General features: G+C 35.9%; 3 protein-coding genes across 6 annotated transcripts; 1 reads left to right on the forward strand and 2 right to left on the reverse strand.

Moving 5' to 3' along the window:
- Window positions 1-60: 60 nt before the first annotated feature.
- LOC107217461 (UDP-N-acetylglucosamine--dolichyl-phosphate N-acetylglucosaminephosphotransferase) lies at window positions 61-8,423 on the forward strand. Its single transcript, XM_015654995.2, has 7 exons — window positions 61-389; window positions 496-610; window positions 1,230-1,675; window positions 6,308-6,496; window positions 6,712-6,782; window positions 6,937-7,100; window positions 7,219-8,423. The coding sequence occupies exons 1-7, from the start codon at window positions 220-222 to the stop codon at window positions 7,282-7,284; spliced, it is 1,221 nt and encodes a 406-aa protein (XP_015510481.1). The 5' UTR covers window positions 61-219; the 3' UTR covers window positions 7,285-8,423.
- Window positions 1,495-5,800, reverse strand: LOC107217460 (beta-1,4-mannosyl-glycoprotein 4-beta-N-acetylglucosaminyltransferase). The gene is made up of 4 exons (XM_015654994.2): window positions 5,788-5,800; window positions 5,194-5,491; window positions 3,849-4,137; window positions 1,495-3,691 (listed from the first exon to the last, which is right to left on the reverse strand). Exons 3-4 carry the CDS (start codon window positions 4,005-4,007, stop codon window positions 2,555-2,557), a joined length of 1,296 nt encoding a protein of 431 aa, XP_015510480.1. The 5' UTR covers window positions 4,008-4,137; window positions 5,194-5,491; window positions 5,788-5,800; the 3' UTR covers window positions 1,495-2,554.
- LOC107217451 (NFX1-type zinc finger-containing protein 1) lies at window positions 8,258-18,830 on the reverse strand. Of its 4 annotated transcripts, none has more exons than XM_046734197.1 (16): window positions 18,393-18,823; window positions 17,807-18,295; window positions 15,492-17,631; window positions 14,839-15,124; window positions 14,205-14,704; window positions 13,662-13,979; window positions 13,244-13,543; window positions 12,889-13,044; window positions 12,539-12,796; window positions 12,101-12,329; window positions 11,827-11,992; window positions 10,239-10,350; window positions 9,857-10,071; window positions 9,433-9,710; window positions 8,994-9,277; window positions 8,258-8,857 (listed from the first exon to the last, which is right to left on the reverse strand). In XM_046734197.1, exons 1-16 carry the CDS (start codon window positions 18,467-18,469, stop codon window positions 8,540-8,542), a joined length of 6,126 nt encoding a protein of 2,041 aa, XP_046590153.1. In that variant the 5' UTR covers window positions 18,470-18,823; the 3' UTR covers window positions 8,258-8,539. The 4 variants fall into 4 exon arrangements, 3 of the variants coding, with proteins under 3 accessions (XP_046590153.1, XP_015510468.2, XP_046590154.1); XM_015654982.2 differs by having other exon boundaries at window positions 15,492-17,634; window positions 18,393-18,822; XR_006903333.1 differs by lacking the exons at window positions 8,258-8,857; window positions 8,994-9,277; window positions 9,433-9,710 and having other exon boundaries at window positions 9,930-10,071; window positions 10,239-10,439; window positions 15,492-17,634; window positions 18,393-18,830.
- Window positions 18,831-18,859: the final 29 nt, after the last annotated feature.

An 18,859-nucleotide genomic window follows, 5' to 3' on the forward strand; every position in this document is an offset into this window, starting at 1 on the left:
ATATTTCTTAGCCTATAAAGTATTCAGTGAAATTGTCACACTTCCACTTCCTGCCGACGTCAGTTTGGTCGTCGTCAGCTGACGGAAGAAAAAGTAAACAAAAATATACTATGCAATATGCGTTCACGGAACAGGCATTTGATCAAAGTACATACATACATGTGTTGGACAACATAGCTGAGCCGGGTTTAAAAAGTGATTTCTATTACTTTTACTGAAATGGAAGACCGTGAAGTGTTATCGAAAATGAATTACCCCATTTACGCAAATGTGCTCATGTCGGTAGTCTCTTATTTTTTGACAGTCCGATTGATACCAAAGTTTAGAGATATGTTCATCAAAGGTAACCTCTATGGCATAGATATGAACAAGAAGGACGGTGGTAAAGTGTGAGCGAAATTCTTATTCTTTTACGTAGTTTTTAATCTCTGCACATTTTCGTTAAATAATAATGTATGTACAACTGTATGTATCTGTATAACCGTTCTTTTTCAGACCAGAGGCATTGGGTGTCGTGACAGGATGTGTGTTTCTTATCACAATGTTTTTATTCATTCCCGTTCCATTTACCGACTACATATTCAAGAATGCGGACTTTCCTCATAATGAGGTAAATATCATAGATTGAATGGTAAAATATATGAAATCATTTTTGAAACTTACACATCATCATCTCTGGGGAAAGATTTTGAAAGTAGATTTAACCTATGTTCATTTCACTAAAATTTACCATATTTAATTGATTATTCTACTCTCATATGTTTTCTATTCTTGTGTACAAAAGTCGTTATTACTTTATCTGAATAAAGTACAATTAGGCTAAATGAAATTATGTGTTCGTAGATCATGCTAATAGCTCTTTATTTCCCAAAGAAAGATGTATGGATTTGAATGGTTAGAAACATCTTTATTTGTATAAATTGCCCATGAATAAATCCGTATTTTTTGGCCGTTAATAATTTTCAGTTGAAAATAGAAGGCACAAATAAGAGCTTTGATGGGAATAGAAAGCGTACTATTTTTCAAATGAATAAAACCTCGGCTTACGATAAATAGGCAAAGTTCCTGATGTATCACAATTTATGACACTTGCTATATCAAGTATGCTGCTAATTTTTATTTCTTGAATACTTATTATTTTCTTTGAATTCGAGCATAGCTAATGGGGCAAAAAATATATAGATCATTCTCAGCATTGTTAAAAAAAAACTCGACTCATTTGCTTACAGTTTGTCGAGATGTTGGCGGCTCTTTTATCGATATGCTGCATGTTATTGTTGGGATTTGCCGATGATGTCTTAGACCTGCGGTGGAGGCATAAGTTACTATTGCCCACAATTGCATCATTGCCACTGTTGATGGTTTACTACGTGAACTTCAATTCGACTTTGATCATAGTTCCAAAACCGCTACGACCATGGTTCGGTTTGTCAGTTGATCTGTGGCTGCTTTACTACGTCTACATGGGGATGCTAGCGGTATTTTGTACAAATGCTATAAATATATTGGCTGGTGTCAACGGACTGGAAGTTGGGCAGAGCTTGGTAATAGCAGCCAGCATATCAATCTTCAATTTAGTCGAATTATCTGGGAACGTGTGGAAAGCGCATCAGTTTTCATTGTATTTCATGCTACCGTACATGGCAACGTCACTTGCACTTTTCAAACACAACTGGTGAGTATAATACTCATATTATTAAATATTCACTGTTTTGAATGAACAAAGTTTTCCTTTTCAAGAGTTTTATTAAGAAGGAGATTGAATAGAAAATTTAGCGAATGAAACGACTGTGTTGTTGCAATGACGAATGAAATTCTGAATAGAAAATTGCTTTTTATTGTGTATCACATACGTTGGAAAGTTTCAGATATAGGTGAGCTGATCCATAAATATGAGCGGTATTTTCGTTTTACACATCTTATCTGTCTTATTCGCAACTTGATCTGGTGAAAGTAGGTTTTATAATGTGATATGGTACGGCAAAGTTCAAGCTAGAATCGTATTCATACCCATTACCCATTCGAAGAGTAAGGTGTTAATAATCTCAGACTAACGGTTTGCTTTGCTGTGACGAACTAAATACTGTAGAAAAACTACAACAAATAATGGAAGTACAGTATTATCTGTGGTATTTTTTATTCATAAAGACAGCCTTATTGAATCATATTGACAATAAATTGATTGTTTGTCCATTCTAAACTTGGACTCTTCGAAAAAAGTACTCATTTTCATAGGTCAGCTACTATAATGCCCTTTGGATCGAAACTTAACTATAAATGGTAAATTTAAAACAATTCCATTCCTCCATGAAACGAGAATTATTTTGTTCAGACTATTTCAAGGAGATGTGTATAACACGAGTAGAAAAGATTGATACTTAAAAATCATAATATAAATAGATTCCAATGTTCTTTTACATCTTACATACAAACTATTTAACATTAATATCTAAATCAACGTATTAACTTATTGTATAAATTTCTTGTACACTAATTAGTGTGTAGAGAGTATCGAGTATGAGATAATATCACAGTTGTGGTAACGGCCTGGGTGTTAATAATAGTCTAACTTTGCATAAAAATTTTCTACCAGCCAGTCATATTTCCACGTGTTATTCATCACTATGTCTGGAGCAAAATAAGGATCGCGGGATTTATAGGCCCTCAAAAGCGCAGTCTTGTTGTCCAACCATATCCCAGTTTCTATTAAATCTTCAATGTAAGGAACGTCAATAATTAGCTTTGCATTTTTCTCTTTTACATTTGTCTTTTGATGAAGAGACGTTACGATATTGGCAGGATCTTGACAGAGATAGCAGTACCATCCACCATAATGATTAAGATCCCCTATAACTAAACCTAGAGACTCTCTCTCGCTAACGTCACCATCAAAGTCTTTAGGTAGCACTAGCGAATTTTGATGATATGCTTCACGCAGTAAACTAATTGTTGATGCACCAATTACAATTGAAGTCTTGAGCGGATGCTGCCAAAAAAAGCCGAACACAGACCATCTCAATCGGAAGCCAATAGGTTGCGGCCACCCGTCGTATACCTTCAGGAACATTAGTGCTCGTGGATTTAAAATTTGTTCAGATTCAGTAGTCACGTAAATATCATCGTCTCTTAAGTTCCGCACAACCTGACATACTTTTTCCCATATATACTTAGATATCACTCTTAATGGCTTACGTATCTTACTAGCTATATTTATGTACAAAATCTTATCTTGCCCTTGTTGCAGCAAACCTTTCGCAAGCTTGTGCTTAAAATTATCCTCTGCATTGCTGAAATCGCAAATTACAAATAGATCTACGACCTTGTAAAGTTCCTCCACTATTACTTCAGCAATTGCTGAATTGTAATCGTTTAACGAAAACACATAGACAATTCGTCGCAGCGTTTTTCGTTGTTCTAATTTGATATTTTGCTTGGAAGCCATAATCGCTCGCCACACTACTTCTGGCTGGCCACAGTCGGTGCCATGCCAACCCTGGTTACAGATGCACCGTTTTCTTTCGATCTCCTCGCTGTTTGCCATTCTCGTTACATCTACTCCATCTCGCCAACACCATGTGTGATTGTATTTTTTGAATGATTGCAATGTATGTTTGTCCTTTAGGTAAATATTGCTCTTGATTGTCTGAAGATGCGATGCTGAGTGGTCAAACGGTAGTACATTTTGTACTGGCTGCAATTACAAATCTAATTCAATACCTTGATACTAAAATCTTGGTGATTATTTTTGGAATTGCAACTTGGGATTGGGATTGACATTCTACCAAAACCGGAAACTGAAATAATATACTTTTAATTGGTAGATTTAAAAATGTATAATTGATCTTTACCTTCGGTTTTTCGATTTTCACGAAACTGACTGAGGTCTGTGTGGTCGGCGCTATAATATCCGGTGGTGGTGTAGAGGCCACGTAAATTACGACGATAAGAATTTGTAAAACTAACAACGTATAGAGCAGGGCCAGCTTCCCATCTAGACGTCCCTGCATATCCACACGTTTAGTCCTGAACTTTTGAATTGCGAATTTCACATTTCACTCCTTGATTAAAAATTCGAAAACGGTACCTCTCAATCCCGATACGGCTTGACGCAATGAATGCGTAAGTGCATTTCTTCATCTGAAAAAATGATCAAATATGAATCTTAAAATCAGGTCAGGTGTAAAAATTGTTACGTCGCGTATTATGAAAAATTTCCATCACGGTATGAAGGAGAGACATCAAAAGACGTCGTATATCGACCTTAGATATATTTTCATCTCGGAGATATGTATTGTATATATAAATCATTCGCTTAAAAATTGAGTTTTTTGTAAAACGTAATTTAGTCATGCAAAATATTTGAAAAGAACAATACTCAAAGTTGTACGAAATTTGTAAAAAGCATATCGGATCATTTTGGTATGACGCAAAATTAAACTGTGCTGCTCAGTTTTTTAGAATTCAAATATTCCGTTGCATGATTTGAATATCTCATTTTTCGTATCAATGAGAAATTCTGAAAATGTATTGTTAGGGGTTAGCTCCTAGAGATGCATCCCGTTTTACATTCATGGGATGCTTGAAGCGCATCGGTTATTCCCAGGCTGATCTGACGGGTCCGATCCGTCTCGCGATTGACTCACGAAATACGATGACAACCGAGATAAGATAACGCAACGTGAAAATGCTGTTTTTTTATTTTTTATTTTTATTTCATCACTATTGATGTCGAGTTAAATCGTATTTGAAACAATCAAATTCAACAGTTCATTTGTGCACGTTTATTTACTTTTCATTCGTTTATATGTTGAATATAAAAATTCTAACGTTATTATAATTATATCGCTTTATTTACATTAACAAATCGCTTGTAATGCGTATTTTACAAATCCGTTCTAATTCGAAATACTCCAGAGAATTTTAGCACACGATAGAATGTCAAAGGTGACATGATGAGGGATTTCAAATCGTCGGGCGTGTCTCACAAGTGACCGGGTATAGATTGCTGATTTGTCACGACTAATAAGCAACTCGCAAACGCGAGAAGACCGCGACTAAATGACGTCATTGTCCATGCATCGGTTCAAAGGCCTGCAATTTCGAATCACGGAATAACTCGACACTCAGTATACGCGCGAATTCAACGTTCAGTCGCAGTGCCTAGCAACAGTTCAATTGTTGTACAACACTCACCGAAAATTGCGGTCTTCCCTTGGCCTCCTAGCCGCACGTCAAGATACTTCTGGAACGGAATAAGCAGTCCCCCGCATTTCGCATATTTTTAGAAGCGATCGTAGCCGAGTGCGCGGCCCATTCGACGGCCGGGTGAAATTCCTACGGGCGCTACGTCTTCTCGGCTCGTCCCTTCTTCCGTAGCGAATGCGAATGTGAATGCGAAATCCAAACCACACCCGAAACACGGTGAAACGCGGTATGCGCAAGGCTGAACGAGGCGCGTGCGTCGCGCTCTAGTTCTGCACGTATAATTCGTCTGCAATGAAAACACCAATTACCAATTTCTATCAAGAGTTCAATCGCCTATTTGCAACAGTAAACAGGGTTCATAGAAATATGTCGATTCGTTGCCTCATCGGAATAAAGCGAATGTTACAATCATCGTCAAGCTAGGTCGTTGCCTCGCGTTGCGCGAGATGTATCTTCGTTCATTTTAAATATCTCGCAAGAATTTCCAAATTCTAATTGACGCGATGCACGAAAATTATAAAATTGATTAACTAAAAGGAGCGTTTTTATTCGGTAAATACTTTCAACATGCGTCGAATTTACCACAAGCTACATTTTTCATACACTCACGCGTGTTAAGAACATACACGCGTTCAACTAAAGTCGCACTGAGAAATTTATAGCGCGAAAAAATAATACCGATATCCGCACATTTTAAAATGGCTCTAATTATTGCGACGTTTTTAACGACGCGCATTGATGGTCGGATAGCTCTTGGCATACTACTGCCAGCTAGAATCTTGAGGTCGATTGCTTCTGTCTGTGGTTCCTTTTTCTCTTTCAATCGTAGCTACCTGTACAGATTTTCAAATGGCTCTGAAGACCATCTGCCTCGGACTTATCCGATGTATATGGGAGAAGAAGCAGCTGGTGTTCCTTTTTGAATGTCAGTCGTTCAACTGCCGGCCGGCTGCCTTCTTCTGTGATACAAAATTTACCCATTTTGCAGAAAAACAACTTTCTTCGAAATAGTTAAAATCGCTGGAATTTTTGTCAATTCATATTCTTATACGACAACGTAATAATATATATGTATACCGTGGTGATGATTATTTGTTTAAAGGTATCCGTCGCAGGTATTCGTCGGAGACACGTTTTGCTATCTTTCCGGAATGACCTTTGCAGTGGTCGGCATATTGGGTCACTTCAGTAAAACTATTCTACTATTCTTCATACCGCAAATTATAAACTTCTTGTACAGCATACCGCAACTATTTCATTTGGTACCTTGTCCGAGACACAGACTTCCTAGGTGAGCAGAAAACAAAAGTCCAATCAGTTAATTATTGGGATTTGAGATATTTTCATTGTTGCGAATGATCAGTATGATAAATTGATTATACATATTGCAAGATGAGGTTTTCGCACATTTTTGAATTATATAGTAAAGTTCGCGATGTTTTATACACTACAGGTAAATCAAGGTATTTTAAAGATGACATTGAACATAGGATTTTTTTTTTTTAGATATAACAAAGAAACGGACAAGCTGGATATCAGTGTTACAGTTTTTAAAAAATCAGAGCTCAACGTGCTTGGTAAGTTTGAATGTGATTATTTATGACTTTAATCAATTCATGCCTATATCAGGTGTCACGAAAAAAATAAACTTTCCGGCTGATTTCCTAATTGTTTTCGATTTTTTCCTAAGTGGTTCTCGTAGTTTAATGTTGAATCTACATTTGTCAACAGCTAAGCTTTGCTTGTGGGTATTTCGCACATTGAAGATAGTAAGTTGGAAGGAAGACAAAACTGGTTTGGTGACATGTAACAATTTAACGTTGATCAATTTTATACTGTATATGATTGGTCCAACATCTGAGCCAAGTTTAACTATAATCCTCATACTTATTCAGGTAATTCAAAAGTCACATAATAATGTAGTTCACAATAAGTTTCGCAGTCACAGCTTGCCAGATGTCATTGACCAAAATTCACGTATATTTATCAATTACTGAAAATTTTTCCTTGCAGATTATGAGCAGTGTATTGGCATTCATGATCAGGTATCCACTTGCGTCAGTGTTTTACGATATTTAGATGAGAGTTATTTTACGAAATGAAATTCGAATTTGGATATCTTAAGAATAAGCACCACGGGTCTTGATACTAATCAAATTTATGCATATTGCATTCTGTTATACCAAAACTTAATGATCATAATGATCACAAAAAGCTTTACTACTCTGTATATATATATATATATATTAAATATTATATTATCAAGACGAAAATCGTATCTTTTATTGCCTGGAATATAATTGTATATAAATATTACCTGTATATTAAGTAAGGCAACTAATAGCTTGAGTATGTACTATTTACATACCAATAAAAATTTGGATGTTAAAATGTTCACTTTAAATTAGTCAGTTAAGAATGGCTTGTTTAAAAATGATCACTATGAAGTCAGTAGATCTGTTTAAAATTATCACTGGAATTAGTATAGGTAAATATATGCAGTATATTGCAGGGAAAAAATTTCTTTCCCACATTAATTTTAAATCGTTACTTACGCCATAGTAATGTAGCTTTTTTATAAGACTTCAAAAACTTTAGAACCAAATTGGTACATTTCTACGAAAGAATATGTGATTAGCTGCGATGTAAAATATATATATATATATATATATATACGATGCTGCGTTACACCGTGTTTCTCGTGTGTTCATTATTCATGAAATAACGTATATTTGTCTTCAAAAAGCAGATATTGAGTTAAAATTTGCCCTAAGATATTTACGAGAAAACGTTATTATATTTGGAATTCCTGTGCTCATTCTGAGGAAAGTGTTGGTATCAGGTATTCATAATGCTGAATATTTAATTAGTTTTATTTTTTTTTTTAACGATACTATCAGTATACATTGAAACATGACCGTGCAGGAATATACATTTTTTTCACCACATTCTTATAAAAAACGTAACATACTTACTACACGTACAACATACATATATCTGTTAAAACTTATAATTCATGATTTACTATCACATATTTTTTCCCCAAGCATGGTAGCTAAATTCGCAATGTTACTTCACAAATGGAGACTGACAAAGTGTTGAAGCTGCATTGCAACAAGTTCGCTCAGCAAAACTGGTAAAATATATAAATCTTCTGAAAGGTTAGCATTGTGGCACATCTTTCAACTTATTTTGCTTTATTGATCTGAACTCCATTTGAAACTTAAAAAAAAACTGATACATATTATGAGAACACGTCATGTACTGTACTTGACCAACATTACTGTAATTACACCATTGACTGTTTTCTAAACATATTTGGAGATGTTCTATCCTATTCTGATTCTACAGGTGAGGATGGAATCGAATGCAGACATTTTTCACATCTGACTAGAAAAACATGCCCCATAGGGCACTTATACCAATCTTCGTCATCTAGTCCCACTGTCTTAATCATGATGTTTTTCTCTTCGTTAATTGTTAAGGATGATTGTAGTGAGTCTTTCAGTCCCATTAGCTGTTTGTAGATTGTATTGCTGTTAACATCTGTAAATTTCCTGAGGTTCAACAGTCCCAAGTAAATTATTTCTGTTTGCAATGCAGTCTCGTCCTTGTTTAATTCATGGAATTTCTCAAGTTTACAGAGCTGAACCTGTGAACCAATTGATTCTTCAATATATGTATTATAACAATACAAACAAATCTGCGTGATAAATAAAAGCAGATTTGGTATAGGTATACTATTGTATCCAAATGATCCAAAAGCAGTAGACGATATTTTTTATTACCATATAATGTAATCTGATGAGCTCATTTTCGATATCCTTGACCATTTGATACGACATATTGTGATCAGTCGGAAGGCATGTGATCAGAATGATAATTTGATTAAGAACCACTGGCCAATTGTTGGTATCACGAACGATGTTTGGTATTTCATATAGTTTTCGCAAAATCATTACGGTGACTATTAGTTTCATCCTGATATCCTTCAAACATGAGATACTTAGATGTTTTTGTCCATTCCCAATTGTTTTCAAGTTTTCGAACAATTTTTTGTGGGCATGAAAATCTGAAAGTTCAGTGAAAGTATACATAAGCAAATCATATAAACATTATTTCGATCTTAGAATACAGACAGAAATATTTATTGCAAACATACAGTTGTTGAAAGATCTTTCATCAGTTCAATTACTCAAGTATTTGGTCAAATGTAGTTCGAAATACCTTGAAATTGCTTTGTATATACTTGTGAGATTTCATTAATGTCATTGACAAGTCTCTGTTGATCATCTCGTAACTTTTTTAGTCTGAAGGAGACCTGACCCACTACAAATTCTATATTTTTACATTCCTTCTTAAGCTGGTTTGTGTATCGTACACAATGTGTAATACGACTTTTGCATACTGGACATGCTTTAATACCAATTTTAAAGCTGTGGTGCCATTCCCAGTCAAGATAGTCACTTTCGATACAGTGACCACAGTCTGGCAAATACACAAACCTGTAGAAATTCAATGAAAATATTAATCAGCTTGGAATAGTTTGATAACATAAAAAAAAAACTTCAAACTCTTGCAAGCCTTGTATGCACGATTATTCACTTCTATATAATGCAATATTTTTTTTGCTCGCTCGAAGTGGACTTACCGTGCATCAGATTTACTTTTATTAGAGACTAAAGTAGGTAGATCCTTCTCATCGCAAACACGGCAGAGCGGTGGGCATGGTTCACCGCAAAATCCGATGCAGGGATGCCCACATTTAGTAAGTTTTCGGCATGGTTCATTACATGCCTCTCGATCACATATTTCAAAGCACAGTTTCTCACATTGAAGATGTTCACAACGCCATGAACAGGGTTCCTAAGAAAAAAAAGTAATGAATTACCAATATTCTAAATTATAAATGTTATATTTATTAATGTGAATTAATCTCGTGTCTTGTATCAAGTCGATTATATTCTTTATAATTTCTTTTGTTTTTATCAGCAATATGAAGTGAAATTGTTAATAATTCATACTTGGCTTACCTGACATGGCGTACAAGGTACCCGGCACTTGAGTTTACATTCAGTATGTTGACATTTCAGAGAACATATTTTATTACACGGCCGACATTGATCCTTGCAAAGAGCCGTGCATCTGTAACAATGACATTCCTTGTAATTGGGAAAGGAAAACTATCGGAAACTGTGGCTTTGGTACCACTAGATTTGTCATACGTAATATACCTATGTTAAGGGGGGGGTAAGGTATTAAATTTTTTTTTTTTTCAATTTTTTTTTATTTTTCTAATTGATTGCACAATATGTCAAGAATATTGTGTTAAAATTTCAAGTCGATTGAAGCAAAATTGAGGAAGTTATGAGTAAGCGTCCGTTGCTCCGGGATGAGGTTTTATACCTAACCGACAGTTACGCGACGCGCTCACCCGGCCCAATTAAAACCAAACGGGTCTGTTCAGGTAGAGTCAAGAATATTCGAGGCATGGTATATGCATCAGTTAAACACTGTACGCCGTGCTGAGCAGTAACAAGTGACGCTAAAATTTTGACTCTGTTTTCCTTCAATTCGTACATCGAAAGTGTTACTTTGTTATCGTTCGTGTTCGTACATCGAAAAATGCCCCGAAAAATTAGCCAAAGTCTGTCAGTGGCACCGCTACAATCGTTGAAATTGCAGCTCATGTAGCTGCATGTACTTTCAATGAAGGTTCTTTTGCCTTGCTGGCCTTTATGCAAGAGATGCACATCCCGACAGGGCCAAGTTCTCACGAATGGGCACGACAAGCTGACGAGTTGCGAATTAGTAGAGCAGAGGAGCAAGCAGCGCATGACAGTAAAGAAGAAAGAGTTTTGCGTAGACAAATGCAAAAAGATGCTCTAGACCATCTTGATGGAAGCCTTTTGCTCTACGGACCTGGCATCGACGACTCTGTGGGAGTATAAAAAAATTATCGAATTTTATGTTGAATTTTTCAGTACGCAAAACTCTAAAGCGTTTTTCTGAGACTTGTCATTTTTGGAGTCCGTGCCCACCATAACTAAAAATCTACTGGACCAATCGTTTTGAAATTTTGCACAGTGTTTTTCACATTATTCACCAGGTATTGTCGGGAGCTTTTTTTTTTTTTTCAATAATTATCAATTTTACAACAACAAATTAGACGTTTTTTTTAGCGAAAATCTGGTTTTTGGCTTCCAAGTGCTACGAAAAATCGAAAAATCGAAAAAAAAAAAAATCCTCCCGTGAATACCTCGACAAACATCTCCTTTAACAAATGCATTTTGATTTTTTCGTTTCACATGATTTGGTTGCGAGTTATGATGGGCACCGCAAAACAACTTTTTCTCGAGGCGCCTCCGGAGATTCATCGTCAGTCGCTCAATTTTTGATATTTTGCAATGAAAATTTAGGGAAATATTGTTCAAATGTTACATTATCATGTATGGATTGCCTGAATAAACTAACACCATCTGTATTGTCAAAAAAAAATCTTAAAAACATGCTTTTTTTTCACCGAATTAACCTTACCCCCCCCTTAAATGCACTAAAAAAATGTAAAATAGATTTGAATAGTCAAGAACTTGAATTCTAGACACTTTGAACATATCATACTTATGACCACAGATGAGAATCTTGTTGCAAGGTTGATGGCATGCAATATGGATTCGTCCTTGTTTACAGGAACCACAACTACCGTTACAAACGTGACCACAAGGTAACGCAGTAGCGCAAGGTTGTGGACAATGCTGCAAAAGTTTATCTGCATATTCTGGTAAACCTACGAGATAACAAAAACTATCCATATTATTTTTGTAATTGTTTTATCATTGACATGATCAACGAAGTTGGATTCGTTGAGAAAATTTCGTGAACTATGTCTACTCACCAGCTTCTATTTTGTAACATGGCACAGAATATATATGTTGACATAATCCCAGTTTTGGCAAGGGTCGTGGATATTCGCATCGTTTAGTACATGGTTCCTTGCATTGGGCTTTGCAGGGATGTCCACATTCAAGCTTCCGTGGGCATTGACCCGTACAAGCAGCAACTGTTGGATTCTCAGAACAAGGAATTTTTATTTCATGGCCACAGTCAGGTACAATCTTGACTGTCTGAAACGTCGACAAAATATTGTAGAAAAGAATATCAGATCAACATCAAATTCATATTTTGGTGAAAATAGTTAATACAGAAAAAAAACTGTGTCAACAGCAATCACATTGTTCGCAAAACTTTTTAATAATTAAGAATTACTTTTTGGAAATTGAAGGGCCAGCTTTTTTCATTGTTTTAGCGAAATATCCGAGTGTTATATACTAACCATTTCTTTACAATTTCCGCATGGCATGAAACACTTCTCTTTGCACGTATGACCACATGGTAGCTCGCGTTTGCATCGTCGACTACACTTTTTTTTTTCCACATCATTTGAGCATTGCACTTTATATTTATGGCCACAGGAACGTTCCTTTATCACATCTACTATACAAACTCCACATGATTCATGGCATCGTTTATAGCATCGATGGTCAAGTGCACATTCAAGTGCTATTTTTTTACATTCTTCAAAACATACATACTGAAAATTCATAGCAAAGAACAATAGGGATAGAGTTATAGTGTATACAAAATTTGAGGCAATGGCGAATATTTTGAAAAGTTTGAACATACTTGTAGATGATCAGGATCTTCTTTGATGTGACATTTTCTTTTGCAAGTGTGACCACAAGATAACAATTTCGCACAAATATGAGTACACTGAAATGTCGCAAAAGGTAAATGACAAGGCTTTCTTACAGTGTGACCACAGCTTAAGGGAGTTAATTCCTATAAAGAAAGGTCTTATTAATTCGAATAAATAGTAATTGAATACTTGTTGTACAATTTCCAATTTATAAACATTCAAAAACGGTGCAAAACAAAAAATGACAAAAAAAAAAACAGAGTATAATAATTATCAGGCGGGAATAAATTAAGTTGAAAAAAACTTCTGCAAAAAATATAAGCTATTTAATTAAAACTTCACCTTGAATTGACATTTATATTCTTCTAAATCTGTACAGCAAGGAAAAGTTGCGATATGACCGCACTTGATATTTGTCGTGATTGAAAATTTACAAGGTGGACAGGCTACATTGCACCCTGAATCACAACGATGGCCATTGGGGCAGCGTTTCAAACATGGTTCTTTGCAAACGTAATTCTCATGATCTCTGTCCGAAATATGACAAAGATTTATACAGGTATGACCGCAAGGCAATACAGTATCACATTGACGTGAGCATCCACCAGTAGGAGAGATTTTGAAATCGTTTGCTTTTCTTATCTGAAATAATATGCATAATCTGGTAGAAATTCAGATTCATGAAGGTGGACTAAACTTCAGAATTTTACGATCTTACCAAGATATTGAGCAGACATTAAAATGAGTTGTGAATTTATACCTCTGTTAATTGATCTGGATGATTTTGGCACTGCAAAACAAGCGAACTCCCGATAGCATCGTTGTTTTCAAGGGTTTTTTTTATCTTGGGCCAAATTTCATTGTTTACTATTAAGTTGTCCATATTTCCCATAATATAGAGTCCTTCGCGAGCACGTGATAGTGCTACACAAACTCTATTCTCAGTACGTAAAAATCCAATGTTACCATTATGGTTATTCCGAACCAACGATAGTAGTATTATTTTGTTTTCCTCTCCCTGGTAGTTGTCGACTGTCGTTACGCGTACATTACACAACATTGGCATACTTCTTTTAGCCTGAAATTCGTACACAACCTAAGCAATCAGCTTTCAAGCGCTAACCATGTTAATACCTATACGTTGTAATATACCACTGGACAAAGTATGAAAATATTAATACGGGAGCAAAATAGTTGGAATCGAAGTACTTGAGATACATAACAGATTTTGCTGATTCTGTCTGAGAAACTCACAAAAATTGTTAACTGTTATACGTATAATTAATTTATAATGTATCCTTACCTCTTTGAATTTCAATAACTGACCACTGTATGTACACAGTATAGTGATTTCATCCGAAGTATATCCTTGTTGCAGCAAATATTGTGCAAAAGCCAATAAAAATTTGATTTCGAAAGGGTTGGACATTGACTCGCTTTCTGAAGTTCCCAATTCATGATTTTGATGATTCAAAAAGAATAAATTTTTCTCCAAACCTTTTACTGCAGGATAAGTGAACACGGATACATGATTCACTAGTGTTTCATATATCGCCGGGGATATCAGCTCAGCAATTTGTGGCCGCATACGATGCTGAACAACTAACTGTGCACTTTTATTTCTCATCTTCACTATTCTCTCAAAGAGAGAAATGTTCAGGTTATAATTCACCTCCAACTCATAAGTAGCCGGTTTTGGTCGTAATTGTTTATGATCGCCTATAAGAATAACTTGTTGACAGTGTTCTGTCAGAGAACATATTACATGAGCTTCAAGAATTTCTGCTGCTTCCTCTACCAGTACTGAAATTAAAAAACAAACTCAGAGCCAGTATTTCACGCATCCATTATGGAACGTGAAAAGTAAATCAAAATAATTTGGTTGCATACATGTCTCAAGTGTAAGAAGATATCCAACTAAGCAAAAAACCATCTACCTATTGGAGCCTTCAGGGCACGCAAGGTTTCGTGCAACCTAGCTGCACCTGTAGTGGTCAATCCTATGACCAAAGCATTACGCATCACTTCTAAATCAGTCATTTGTTTGAAATCATCCAGTTTAGCTGATATTTCATCATACTCCGTTTCTAGCTGCACAACACGTTTTTGCACCACTTCATGGCAGCTTAACAACCAACTACTATAGATTTCCCATGTTTCGTATTTTAGGTAGTTCTGTGATGTAGACTGATTTTCACTTAGGGGATGTTGACTCAGAATTCCCTTGAATAGAGAGATTTCCAATAACAAAATATAAAAACTATCATTGGTTGCTACTTGGTTGATATACGAAATGGAAATTGATACTTTCACAAAATATTCAGTAAGAACTTCATGATGACTAGACAGAACTATATATTTTGATTATAGTAAGTTTGAGATTATTCTAAATGGCGATCGTCAGAGAAATTGAGAGTCAAAGGGCTAATATTTTTTTGTCACATATTTTTGACAGTAAATTCCAAATATACCAGAATATTCTTAGATGGTTTCACAGTTTTCTAAACCTATGGCAACTTCATCGATTTATAATTCGATTCTTTTATTCCCAAGTAATATAAAGAATAATGTATTCACAACTCATTCTTACCTGTGCAGTTGTCTGTAGTGTTTTGAATTGCTCAAGTACTTTATTGAAATCCTCTTTAAGATGTACCTCTTCGGTTTTATTGGTGCTACACTGAATTATTTTTGTTTCAAGTCTGTGAATAACAGCATCCAGATCACTGATATCGAAACAAGTAATTTGCGATTTATCCGCAAGTACTATACTTGCTACATCAAAATCATCATCTATATCTATGTTCTCATCCTCGGAGTCATATTCAGATTTTGCTGAAGACTCACCCGAATTGTATTTGTAGGTATTTATTTCCTGAATTAAAGGTATAGAATTTGCACCAAATAGTTGAGTAAATAAATCGTCAGCATTTATGCCATGCAATCTATCATCATTGGCATATTGCCGAAGTATATGTGGCGAGACTATAACAGTATCACTTGTCAAAGCCCTTAGCACTGAGTAGAGCATACTGAGCTCATTCAATATTACGTTTAATAGATTGCGGTTGTGATACATATGCCGCCATAAAGAGTTTTTCTTTTTCTCTTTGTTAAAGTAATTATCACGTACATTTTTCAATTTGTATTTGGTCAAATTTGGGTTTTTGGATTGTTCGCCAATGCGAACTAATGATTCTGTATGCAACATAATACCTTCCAGAAACTGATCAAGGGCATGATTTGTCAAGCAAACAACAATCATGGGTGTGGGCTGCGATGACTTGTACCAACTTGAAGAATTGGCTAACAATGTGCTAGCTATTTGCAATGCCATAAATGTCTTACCAGTACCTGGTGGCCCATGTAATACTGATAATTCTTGTAGAAGCGCACATTTAAAGGCTTCATACTGGGATTGATCAAACTGAAGGTATTTAGCACTTGGCCATCGTTTAGTATCCATCACAGGAATTCTGAATCCTTTACACACATAGACTGTGCTTTGATCGAGATATTTCGGTGGAGAAGGAGATGATTCCGCATCTACGATATAGCGCTTCATTGGGAAATTCTCTTCAGTCATAAAGCGTAAGCTGCGAAGAGTATGGTAGTAGGGCAAAAAATATACTTTTGACTCTACCATAACAAATGAGCAGTTGTACATGTTTCGCATCATTTCTGATCCTGTACAAAGCTCAATGACTAGTTCGCCTCTTCCTAAGAGTTTTGGATCTCGCTCGGCGACAGTTGCGAAGAAAATGCTCTTGAAGTTATCATTAGTAAAACATAGGAGTGATCCGTACATGAACAACTTCGAACGATTCCAGTTTATTTTTGGCATAACTCCAAAAGAAATAGTTATGCCAACTTGATTTCGTACTATAGCTGAACCTATCAACTTTACATTTTGGAAAACCCTAATATTTGACTTTGGCTTTGGGATTTTTCTATTTGCTGCTAACGCTTCTTTATACTCTCGAATACCCTCTCTCAATGGACATAAAAAGTCTTCGCGGACCAGTCGAAACTGGACATCCAGGTAATGGTCCACTGAATCATAGGCACCATGAGTTTTGCAAGGTCTGATGTATGGATGATGATCATTGAGATCTTCTACCGTTGGTACGATATTCAAAGTTCTGAAGTCCATGAATGTTTCACTACCCTTTTCTCTTTTCTTTTTCAGTTGCTGATGTAATTTCTGAATACCATATTCTATCTCTTTATCAATTTTATGATCAGCTTTGGTTTTTATAGACTCTATAACATATCGCATAGTTAGCTCCATGACTGGTATTAATGTACCATGAGAGTCTACAGGAACAAAATTGATGACTGCTTTATAAAAAGCATACAAGGTATTCCAGAATCCGTCAATGTTTTCCCAGTAAAATCTATTATCTTTTGTCTTGCTTTGAGTTTCAGAAGGTAGGGATACCAAATAGTGTTCTAAGTTGGCGAGGAATTTCGACTGGCATACATCGCTGAGGATATTTATCACAATTCTTGTGAAATTTGCTTGTCCAAGCTTTGCCAAAATACGAAGTGTAACAACAATGAAATCTTTGTTCAAATCGCTGTTCAGTAAGAGCTTGAAATCAGGGTTGTGTGACAGTTCTGCTGCTACTTCATTCTCATCCATTTCACTTAGTCTTTTTAATTGAAGAAAATGAAGGTACTTTGAACATTTTTCTTGATGAGAATACTGTGCGCTTCCACTAGAATTCCTGCTGTAATAAACATTACTTTGATCACTCCCAAAATAGAAGTAATATTATGTGACACTAGATATGGCATGAGAAAATAATGGCAATTGGTTTAAAGACTCATTCGCAATACATTTGTCATATTTTTGGAAAAGTAACATTTATAATTTGGCATATTTCATTATACTGATCTTACCTTTGTCTATGGAATTTTGGTCCTGAGAATTGTGATACAGAAGGTGAAGACGATCGTGAATCACTTTGTTGTGAGTTCTCATCAGGTTCAGCAACTTTTAGTCGCAAGTCAAACCAGTCATAATATTTAGATGGTTCACAAGATTCTTGCACATTTCGGCTCGCTTGGGCGGAGTGCTGTCCTCGCTGATTACTTTGTATATGTTGACCACGTTGTCCATGCTGACCTTGTCGACCACGTCGATATTTACCACGTTCCCCACGTTGACCATGTTCCTCATGCTGACTTTGTTGACCATGTTCCCTATGCTGACCTTGTTGACCATGTTCCCTATGCTGACCTTGTTGACTACGTGACCTATGCTGACCACGTTGCCCATGACCCCTAAATGGCCTTCTCGGCCCTGTAGACTGACCTCTTTGTGGGTGCCTATTCTCCATGTTGATATCGGGTATTAAAGATCTTGAAATTGTAGCGTTACTGCTCGGTCTACATGAAATAAATACAGAATACTAAAAATGTACTAAACCTGTAAATAAGCAGCGTGAAAGGTATAATGAGTACATTTCGAATACCAGGAACTTACAATTGGAAAATGTCAAGATCAATGTCATTAATTTTGCTATTGTCAGATAACGTGTGCATATCAATGTATGTCTGCATAGATAAAATTTGGTTATGCCAGTCATAGTGTGAGATAAATTTGTCATTAGGAAAATACACAGGTTGAAAGAAATGACACTTGTAACATTCCAAAACTATTGTGTATAACCAGTACTTAAAATTCAACAACGTTACTATTTGGTAAAACTGCTCACGACAGAATTTTGACCGTATTGCGATGGTGCGTGAGCCGTTTCAACTGTCACAAAAATTATCACTTTCGATGATTTCTTATCCGAGGAAATTGGGGAGTTCCCATTTCTACCACCAAATGCCGGAAATGATGTGTCAGCATCAAACATACAACTGATCGTTGATTGCAGCCAATTACAGCAACTCACAATTATGTCATGTTGGCGTTCATGTTTAGTTGGGAGAGGAGTTGGAGAG

This window comes from Neodiprion lecontei, chromosome 3 (genome assembly GCF_021901455.1).
Source record: "Neodiprion lecontei isolate iyNeoLeco1 chromosome 3, iyNeoLeco1.1, whole genome shotgun sequence".
NCBI classification, from domain to species: Eukaryota; Metazoa; Arthropoda; class Insecta; order Hymenoptera; family Diprionidae; genus Neodiprion; species Neodiprion lecontei.

Coding starts and splice junctions, on each gene's coding strand:
- LOC107217461 (XM_015654995.2), top strand. CDS start 220: ATGGAAGACCGTGAAGTGTTATCGAAAATGAATTACCCCATTTACGCA. Junction 6,497..6,711: donor CCGAGACACAGACTTCCTAG/GTGAGCAGAAAA, acceptor TTTTTTTTTTAG/ATATAACAAAGAAACGGACA. Junction 6,783..6,936: donor ATCAGAGCTCAACGTGCTTG/GTAAGTTTGAAT, acceptor ATTTGTCAACAG/CTAAGCTTTGCTTGTGGGTA.
- LOC107217460 (XM_015654994.2), bottom strand. CDS start 4,007: ATGCAGGGACGTCTAGATGGGAAGCTGGCCCTGCTCTATACGTTGTTA. Junction 3,692..3,848: donor TGAAAATCGAAAAACCGAAG/GTAAAGATCAAT, acceptor TTGTAATTGCAG/CCAGTACAAAATGTACTACC.
- LOC107217451 (XM_015654982.2), bottom strand. CDS start 18,469: ATGCAGACATACATTGATATGCACACGTTATCTGACAATAGCAAAATT. Junction 13,045..13,243: donor AATATAAATGTCAATTCAAG/GTGAAGTTTTAA, acceptor CTTTCTTTATAG/GAATTAACTCCCTTAAGCTG. Junction 9,278..9,432: donor ATATACAAAGCAATTTCAAG/GTATTTCGAACT, acceptor CTGAACTTTCAG/ATTTTCATGCCCACAAAAAA.